Below are 10189 nucleotides of genomic sequence, written 5' to 3'. Positions count from 1 at the left end.
AGAAATATTACCAATATCTTCAGATATATCTTCAATTCCAGTCCAGCTCATATTGAGAAACTCAAGGTGTATTAATTGCCACAACGATGCTGGCAATGCTTTTACCGGGATACTCAGCTCCAATACCCTCAACGAGGTGAAGTTGAGAAAAAATCCTACTGGAATTTCTTTGAAATCTTCATTTTTTCCCAGGAATAGAGAAACCAATTTGGGGCATCTCAATTCCTTTGTCGGTAAATACGTGATATTATTGTCATAGACTGAGAGTCTTTTGCAAACAGCCTGGTTCTGGATATCAGGGAAATGTTGAAGCCTCTGACTTTCCCTAAATACACAGTTCTCCTCATTCTCTGCCACACAAATCGCCATGTTACGGACAACAGAGTGAACTGTAATGATATCTCCTTTCACCTGAAATAAGCATCGATTTTCTAGTAACTCAACATAATTGTACACCATCTTCAATAAAGAGTCTGCATCTTTGGCCTTAAGTAGGCTTTCTGCGATCCAGATATGCACCAATGCTTTCATCGGAATTTTTTCACCTTCGGCAAAAGCCACATAGTATAGAAAACAATTTTTCAAATTGGCAGGAGGCAGAGTCTCGTAACTTCACCTCAATCGCTGAAACAAAACTGGATCAATGGAAGGACGAGTGATTGGAAAACTGAAATCAGTTCTTTGCATTTTCCTTAAAGCAAGCTGCCAATCATTTAAAGCTCTGTTGCCAATCATTGCAGAGGCTACTAACTTTATCGCTAGGGGCAGACCTTCACATTCGTCGGCAACTTCTTTGAAAATATGTTCTATCTCCCCCAGAATATGCACATCTTTGAAAGCTATGTTGCTGAAAAACCGCCATGTGTCCTCCATGGGCATGCGTTGTATTTTCATCCACCCGTCGACCTTCATTTCTTCAATCAGATTTCTATTCTCTGTAGAGAATACAAGTTTGTTGTGTTTGTCATTGCTAAATTCCACGCCTAATTCGTTGAGATCGACTTTTCTCAACATAATCTCTAAAACCAGAAATAATTTCCTCCTCTTGAGATATGCAGACAGCATCATCCCCCGCATGTCAACATCATTATGACAGTTGGTGAGGTCTAAATTAACTTCAGAAGCAATACAACCCTGCAACTCTACATTTGGAAATTGATCCACTGGAACCCAAATCGCATCATCAAAAATGTCACTAACCTTATAGGAGTCGTACATTTTTCAGAGCATTGTTGTTTTCCCACGCCACCGCTGCCGTATACTCCAATTATCCGAGTTTGGGGAGATTCCGTAACCCAGCTATTTAGCTCTATCACTGCTTCTTGTGGTGCGGCGGAGGCAACCTGTTGAGCACTGCAAAACACTGAAAAATCGGTGTGAAGTTCATTAAAGAGCACATTTAAGGGTGCCTTCCACTCTTTGATTTCTCTGGAGAGTCTGGGTGTGCAAAAAACAACTTCAAGACAATAGTGTGGCCGTTGTGAGAGATCAATCAAGTCTTTGGCCTTTACAACTGCATCTTCCATTCTTTGCAAAGAGTTTCTCAGAGACTGAGGGGGAGTGTTGGGTTGCCGCTCGAATTGATCGGTAATATCGATTAAGATGACCTTCATGCGATTTAACTGAGCTTCTAGAAGCCGACAATTATGATCCAACTGCCTAGCATCGTCAATCTCTCGGTTGACTGCAGCAACAACAACGTTTATGGAGTTGGATGCGGCTCTGGTGGGAATATCCATTGCCAATGATTGGTGGGAGCAGAGTAGGGAAGAATATGAAGGTGAGAACGAAAAAGTAGAAGAGAGTCTTGAGTGATAACTCAATTGATGGAGTTTTTATCACTAATTATCTTACTTATTTGGAAATAACTAAATCTATTCAAAGTTCACTAGGTCAATTTTTGGCTTTATGTAACCATGAACTGTAGTTGCAGAGAAAAAAAGATATAAGTAGCAGAAGGGAGGATTGTTAAGTGTGAAGCCAAATTCACGAATCACATGCAGGGTTCTAGATCCTTTTACATAGCCATTAGTTTTGAGATTTACAGGATTTTAGATCCTTCTTCTGCCTCTATAAATTTGTAATTTTTTTTTTGCCAAGGAAGGCAAGCCAAGGCCCAAGCCTGTTATGTAATGCTAAGTGATTTCTGTTCTCCAGTGATTGTTTTATCTATTCCGTTGTTTCTGATTGAGTAATCTTGTTGTCTCTTGTTGTTTCTCCATTTGTCTGTCTCTGAAATTATTCTTTTTATCTATTCCGCTGTTTCTGATTGAGTAATCTTGTTGTTTTTCCATTTGTCTGTCTCTGAAATTATTCTTTGCTATTGCCATCTAAGTCTCTGAATATAAATATGTTGTGTGTTATGAATGCTCTGATCTAACAACTGGTATCAAAGCTAGGGTCAAATATCCACTGTGCAAGCCGCTTAGTACCATCCCCTTACTCTGGCAGCGTTCGTTAAAACGTTGGTTGTTACCTCTAGAGTTGTTGAAGGATCTGTGCAGGAAATAGCTGAGGAACGTTAGAACTAATTGGTATCAGAGCTAGGGTCGAATATCCACTGTGCAAGCCGCTTAGTACCATCACTTTACTTTGGCAGTGTTCGTTAAAACATTGGTTGTTACCTCTGGAGCTGTTGAAGGATCTGTGCAGGAAATAGCTGAGGAACGCTAGAACTAAAAGACAGTTGCTACAAGAAAAACAAGGTCGTGGACCTATGTTGAAACGTGTTGCTGGAGTTTGAAACGTGGAGATCCGGAGAGATTGGAGTTGAAACGTGGTGTTCGTAAGTTTTTTTTATACCAAGCTTGCAAGTATACGTAAAGTTTTTTCTCAAACCAACATATGTATGTGTGAAATGTGAAAAGGTTAAAACATTATATATGTTTTTTATATTTATTATGAAACATATATAATTATATGTTGGAATTTTGAAAAGTACATATTAAAAGGAGTAGGAATTTTGAAAATGGTATTTTAAAAGGAGGAAGGTCATTATTACTAAATTTTAAAGAGTAACAATTAAAGTATTATTTTTAAGTGGAGTTTTTTTTTTTGAGCATCAATATATTGAAAATGGAGACAATAGTGAGAGATATGGAGAAGTTAAGCGGGGATAATTTTGCCCTATGGAAATCACAGATGGAGAATACACTGATTTTGAAGGATCAATATTTTCCAATTGAGGGCACAACAAAGAAACCCTCATTGATGACAAATGAATAATGGGATAAGCTAGATAGAAAGGCGATTGCAACAATCCTCCAATATCTAGCAAAGAATGTGTATTTCAATGTGTCCAGAGAAAAGACGGCAGAAGAATTATGGAAGAAGCTCCATGATCTATATGAGAAGAACACGACATCAAACAAAGTGTTCTTGATGAAGAAGCTTTATAATCTCAAAATGAAGGAGGGTGCTTCAGTTGCTGAGCACTTGAATGCATTTAATATTATTACTAATCAGCTTGCCTCTGTTAAAATCATTTTAGATGATGAAATTAGAGCCATTTTGCTAATGTGTTCTATGCCAGACAATTGGGAAAATTTAATTGTAGCTATGAGCACTTTAGCAACTATAGGGACCCTGAAGTTTGATGATGTCAGCAGCAGTTTAATGAATGAGGAGCTGCGACGCAAGTCAATTGCGGAAAACCAGGGAGGAGAAGTTCTAGCTCTAGCTGATCGTGGTAGAATGGATCAAGGCCGGCAAGGACGATCAAGATCGAGATGCCGATCAAAATCAAGGAGAGGACGGATCATCTGCTTTCATTGTGGCAAACCCAGGCACATGAAGAAAGAATGTCGATTTTGAAAGAAAGGACAAAAGGATCAGAGACCATCTAATACAAATCACAAGTCATCCAACCCAAATGAAGGTGAGACTACTGTTGTGGCCATAAATGGTGATGTGTTGTTTACTGTTTTAGTATAGGACACATGTGCATATACATCTAGCAGTAGCTTTGATTGGATCTTTGACTCCGGGGCATCTCACCATGTAACCCCATGCAAATATAGTTTTGTTTCATATAATCCTGGTGATTATGGTAGAGTGCATTTGGGGAATAATCATTTTTGCAGTATTGTTGGAGTGGGAGATGTCCAGATCAAGATGAAAGATGGACAAGATATATTGTTGAAACAGGTCAAGCATGTACCAGAAATGCGCATGAGTTTAATCTCTATGGGACGACTGGATAATGAAGGCTATTCCACGAGCTTTGGAAAAGGAGGTCGGAAAATTAGCAAAGGAGCATTGGTCGTGGCCAAAGGACCCAAGACAGGAACATTATACACATTGAAGAGACTGATAAGAAAATCAGATTTCGTTGTTGTCACAAAAGAAGGAAATTTAGCAGATCTGTGGCATAAGCATTTCGGTCACAAGAGCAAGAACGGCTTAAAAACCCTTGTTGGTAAAAATTTATTGCCAAGTTTGAAATTCTACAATCTTGATATTTGTGAGCATTGTGTATATGGTAGACAAAGAAGGGTTTCATTCCTTAGAGGTGGCCATGACAGAAAGAAAAATGTGATAGAATTGGTACACTCAGAGGTGTTTGGGCCTGTTAACATCAAATCATTAGGAGGAGCATCATATTTTGTAACATTTATAGATGATGCATCCAAGAAGGTTTGGGCATATCCTATGAAAAGTAAAAGTGAAGTGTTTGGAATATTTCAAAAATTTTGTGTTGTTGTTGAAAGAGAGACTAACAATTTGCTGAAGTGTTTAAAAACAGATAATGGTGGAGAATATTGTTCAAATGCATTTAAGAAATATTGTAACAGGTTTGGCATAAAACATGAGAAGACTGTGCCTGGTACTCCTCAATAGAATGGTGTCGCAGAAAGAATGAATCGCACCATAATGGAAAAGGTGCAAAGTATGTTGTCCAAGTCTGGTTTAGAGAAGAATTTTTGGGTTGAAGCAGTCAGGACCGCTTGCTACCTCATAAATAGATCTCCAACTACAGCCTTGGATGGTGGTATCCTTAAAGAAGTTTTGCCTAGTAAGAATTTGAATTATTCTCACTTGAAAATCTTTGGATGTGAAGCATTTGTACATATTCCCAAAGAAAATAGAACTAAGCTAGATGATAAATTTATGAAATGCATTTTTTTGGGATATGCGGATGAAGATTTTGGTTATCGTCTATGGGATCCAGTCAAACATAAAATTATTAGAATCAGAGATGTTATATTTAATGAGTCATAAATGTTCAAGAGGATTGTAGGTGAGTTGGAGGTCAAGAAAGTTATTGACAGGTTTGAAGAGTAGTAGGAAAACATACCAACAATACAATAAAATGAATAGCAAATTTAGGAGCATGAAGAACAACAAGTGGAAAATGATGAACAATAAGAAGAAGGAATCTTGCAGGAACCTTTATAGGAGATTCAACCTGATAATGCACCACCATAGTTGGTTCATAGATCATCTAGGCCTCATAAGCTTTCACAAAGGCAACTTCCTTCAAACTATATTTTGTTGACTGACGAAGGTGAACCTATTGTTTTCAAGAAGCTTGTAAAGTTGAGCACAATGAAGAATGGAAGAAAGCAATGGAAGAAGAAATGAATTCTTTGCTGGAAAATAAAACTTGGGAGTTGGTAAACCTCCCAAGAGGTAGAAAGGCTCTTCAAAACAAATGGGTTTACAGGATTAAGCATGAAGGTGATGAAAAGAAGGAGAGGTATAAAGCACCGCTGGTGGTGAAAGGTTTTTCCCAAAAAAGAAGGTATTGACTTCACTGAAATTTTCTCACCTGTTGTTAAAATGTCATCCATTAGAATCATTCTTGGTCTAGTTGCTGCTTTAGACTTAGAATGTGAACAATTAGATGTAAAAACTGCGTTCCTTCATGGTGAATTGGAGGAGGAAATTTATATGGAGCAGTGAGAAGGCTTCATAGAAAAAGGCAAAGAAGGCCTTGTTTGTAGGTTGAAGAAGAGTCTCTATGGGTTGAAACAGGGACCTCGACAATGGTACAAGAAATTTGATTCATTCATGTTGGAACATGGTTTTCAGAGGTTGGAAGCTAACCATTGTGTTTATGTCAAGAGGTATGATCAAGGAAAGTATATCATATTATTGTTATATGTAGATGACATGTTGATTGTTGGGCATGATAAGAATAAGATCAATAGGTTGAAGAAAGATTTGGGTAGCAAATTTGCAATGAAGGATTTGGGACCAACACAACAGATATTGGGCATACGGATTATGCGTGATAGGAAAAACAAAAGGTTGTGGTTGTCACAAGAAAAATACATCAAGAAAGTGCTTGACAGGTTTAATATGAAGGATGCGAAGCCAATTGGTACACCCCTTGCAGCCCACTTCAAGCTGAGTACTGAATTATGTCCTAGTGATGACAAGGAGAAGGAAGAGATGAGAAGGATTCCTTATGCTTCAGCAGTTGGCAGCTTGATGTATGCCATGGTATGCACACGACCAGACATTGCATATTCAATAGGAGTAGTGAGCAAGTTCCTTGCCAATCCAAGCAAACAACATTGACAAGCAGTGAAATGGATTTTGAGGTATCTCAAGGGTACTAGTCATTATTGCTTATGTTTTGGTCATGATGAGACTGTGCTTGAAGAATTTACAAACGCAGATATCGCTGAAGATATGGACACCTGAAAGTTCACTACAGGTTATTTGTATACATTTGCAGGTGAAGTAGTATTTTGGGTGTCAAGGCTACAAAGAATAGTAGCCCTCTCTACAACAGAAGCAGAGTACATAGCTGCAACAGAAGCTTGTAAAGAGATGTTGTGGATGCAACAATTTCTAAGAGAGATAGGAATAAAGCAGGACAAGCATGTGTTATATTGTGATAGTCAGAGTGCCATTCACTTGGCGAAAAACCCAGCATTTCATTAAAAAACCAAGCACATTGATTTAAGGTACCATTGGATCCAGCATGTGTTGGAGGAAAAATAGTTATCCTTGGAAAAGATCCATACAAATAGAACCCAGCTGATATGCTCACTAAGATTCTACCACGAAATAAACATGAGTTATGTGGAGGCATTGTAGGACTCAGTGTGACTTCATGACTCTTATTTGGCTTCAAGTGGGAGAATGTTAAGTGTGAAGCCAAATTCATGAATCACATGCAGGATTCTAGATCCTTCTACACTGCCATTAGTTTCTAGATTTACAAGATTTTAGATCCTTCTTCTGCCTCTATAAATTTGTAATTTCTCTGGTCAAGGAAGACAAGCCAAGGCCCAACCCTGTTATGTAATGCTAAGTGATTTCTGTTCTCCAGTGATTGTTTTATCTATTCCGCCGTTTCTGATTGAGTAATCTTGTTGTTTCTCCATTTTTCCGTCTCTGAAATTATTCTTTGCTACCATCTAAGTCTCTGAGTATAAATCTGCTTTGTGTTATGAATGCTCTGATCTAACAAAAACAAAAATGAATATAAAACACGACCAAGAGAGCAAAATATGAATATGCGTGAGCAGGGAGCAAAGCAATCTCTGTATGCAAAGCAAAGTCGATGGGTTGTCTAAATATACAAGGGATTAACAGTGCTCGTATTTCTGATGATTTACAGGATGCTGTAAGGTTGGAATAAGAATATATGCCAATGAAACAACTTTAGTTAATTCCTCAACATTTTTCCATTCCTAATCATGCCTTTACTCTATACAAAGAAGTCATAAATTATTCCCATGTTTAATAATTTTCTAATATAAAGGTGAGGAGTCGAAGGCATTATTCATTCCCACTTTTAATATGCGGATAAGAAAAAGAAGACGAATCAATTCTTCAGCTGCTATTCCATAAAGAAAAAACATCCAGCTGCTCATTCACACCATGTTCGATCATTTTTCAAAACGTAACATATATATAAATTAATTTCAAAGCCATCATTGATTCTTATATAGAAAGAGAAGTGATATTGTTGTTGATACGATTACAATGCCATTCTTACTACTTATTCTAATATCATTTATATAATATTACCACTTACGCTAATATGATTTACATAATTTGAGGAAAAAACTGTAAAGTATTAATTTATTTTTTTAATAGAATAAGTGGGTAGTTATATATTTTAATAACAATTAAATATTATTTTATTTTATTTTTATTTTTATTTTTTTTTATGGTTGGTTGTATGTTTTTGTAGTGAATTGAATTTAGAAAAAGTAAAACGAAATTAAAAATTCACGTTGTACTTTGTGTTTCTATTTTCTCTTTTTATTATTAATATTAATAATTTTAGGTAGACAAGAATGTATTTATGCGAAGAAAAACATTAATAATATAATAAAAGTATATGCTTTGCTTCAAGGATTAGAATTAGCAAAAGACATCAAAGATTCAAACTTAATAATTATGTGGACACTATTTTAATCATAAGAGTTTTTTCTCTTCAATTGATCCTCTCAATATCTAAGTTGTCGGAAACGCCCCTCCCAACCTCTAGAAATGGCGTTCAACATTTCAGAAGTAGAAACGAAAATGATTCACCTTTGCAACATCATGGAAACATTTTGTAGCTGTTTGAAATTTTTGGAAACAAAATATTTTGAATTCGATACATTTCTGGAGCTTTTAATTTTTTTTGGATCCATTTATGTATTCATAAATGGATCTACCCACAAACGCTAAAACCTGAGAATGGGAGGCATTTTTTTCACTAGGAAAAGACAGTGTTGAGGACATGCCCCCCTCTTAACCTATGTATCATCCATAAACCCTATTTTCATCTGACTTGTGTCATGTTGTTTAGAGTGAATTTTGCAGCATTTGGAGTCATTTCTAGAGGCATGAAAGAAAGATGAGTGTTTCAAGAATCATTATTATAAGTGGGCGGCATTCATTTTTTTATTTTTCTACATCCTTGACCTTTCAAAGTGCTTTCAGTTCTAGTCATCAACAAAAATTCAACAATTATAGTGATCTTTATCCTCTTTGGAAACATGGGATCCTACTTGAACATAGTCTTCGTGGTGGGACTTGGAAATGGCAATGCACTTTCCATAAGAATAGTTGAAAGGGTTTTAACATGAATGAAGGCACACTTGTTGCATGAAGAATGGTAAAGGGTTAATGGTTTTCAAAATAGTTCTCACACATCAAAGGGCTCCATATGAAAAAGAACATAATAGTGCTCAAAAGTTAGTATCAGGATATATAGCCTTATGGATTTGAGGTTCATGTTTATGTGCTATCATGTTTCTATGTGTATTTATTCTATATAAGGCTAATGTTTCAAAATCCTAAAATTGTATTTTGGCAAAGCTGCAATGTTTCAACTCCCATGCACTGTGCCCAAGCTAAGTTTCTTCTCTTTACCATTTTCCAGTATTTTGTGGATATAGAAGCTATACTTTTAGTGGTTCATGACATTTGAAAATAACAAAATTGTGATTGTTTGTGTCTCTTCGACAATACCAAATGAAAATAATAGCCAAATATCCTTCAAATATGGCCAAACTTATAATCACTAATGACCCATAATCATTAATGATGATACAAAAATTGATAATGTTTATGTTCAACTGATGATGATGATTATGTATTTTTAAATATATAAGCTAAATTCTAGATTTTAAAATATGAATGGTAATTTGAAATTTTTATTTTGTCATATATGTGTGTGTGTGTGTGGTTTCCTTTTCATATCGTACCTGGATTTTTTTTTAATGTCCATATCCTTTTCAATCCTTGTATCCATATCAATTTTAGTGCAACTTAGCTCAATATTATGAGCTAGAATCTATATTGGAACAAATTTTACAAGAGAAGAGACACTTTGCCTCATTCTCTTGCTTCCCAATCCTTAGGCATAAAAATAAAAAGGCAAATGGGATAGAAAACTTGGGAACAAGCAAGAAAATGGGAGTTATTGTAACTAATTCTGAGGAATATGAGCAATTATTTCCACGAATCCCCCATGAATCACCCTATTAGTACTAACATGAGTCACATTAAGGATAACAACATAGACATAGATCTCATATTAAGTGGGAGCAAGTTGATAAGACCCTTCAACCACCTTCTTATGCTCCTTATTATGTCATATCTTTCTTATGTTTCCTTTTCGTATTCAAATGAGATGCATTTGGGTTCTTCCTAATTGTAGAAAATCTTAAGCAATGTCAAGTAATCCATTTCAGTTTAACCACAATTTTCCTTGGTTCATGCCCATTCCAGC

General features: G+C 36.2%; 1 protein-coding gene across 1 annotated transcript; it reads right to left on the bottom strand.

Moving 5' to 3' along the window:
- Positions 1-612: 612 nt before the first annotated feature.
- LOC149150465 (putative disease resistance protein At1g15890) lies at positions 613-1739 on the bottom strand. The gene is made up of 2 exons (XM_089442801.1): positions 1217-1739; positions 613-1163 (listed from the first exon to the last, which is right to left on the bottom strand). Exons 1-2 carry the CDS (start codon positions 1737-1739, stop codon positions 613-615), a joined length of 1074 nt encoding a protein of 357 aa, XP_089298927.1.
- Positions 1740-10189: the final 8450 nt, after the last annotated feature.

Source organism: Pinus tabuliformis, chromosome 9, assembly GCF_031772625.1.
Source record: "Pinus tabuliformis cultivar Carrire ecotype Pingquan chromosome 9, CPIR1, whole genome shotgun sequence".
Taxonomy (NCBI): Eukaryota; Viridiplantae; Streptophyta; class Pinopsida; order Pinales; family Pinaceae; genus Pinus; species Pinus tabuliformis.
Note: the sequence above shows the minus strand (reverse complement) of the source record. Positions and strands in the feature narration are given on the sequence as shown.

Excerpts from the sequence above, each read along its gene's own strand:
- LOC149150465 (XM_089442801.1), bottom strand. The coding sequence starts at position 1,739 with ATGGATATTCCCACCAGAGCCGCATCCAACTCCATAAACGTTGTTGTT. Across the intron at positions 1,164-1,216 it reads ACAACAATGCTCTGAAAAAT|TGGATCAATTTCCAAATGTA; the intron begins GTACGACTCCTA and ends TTTGGGTTCCAG.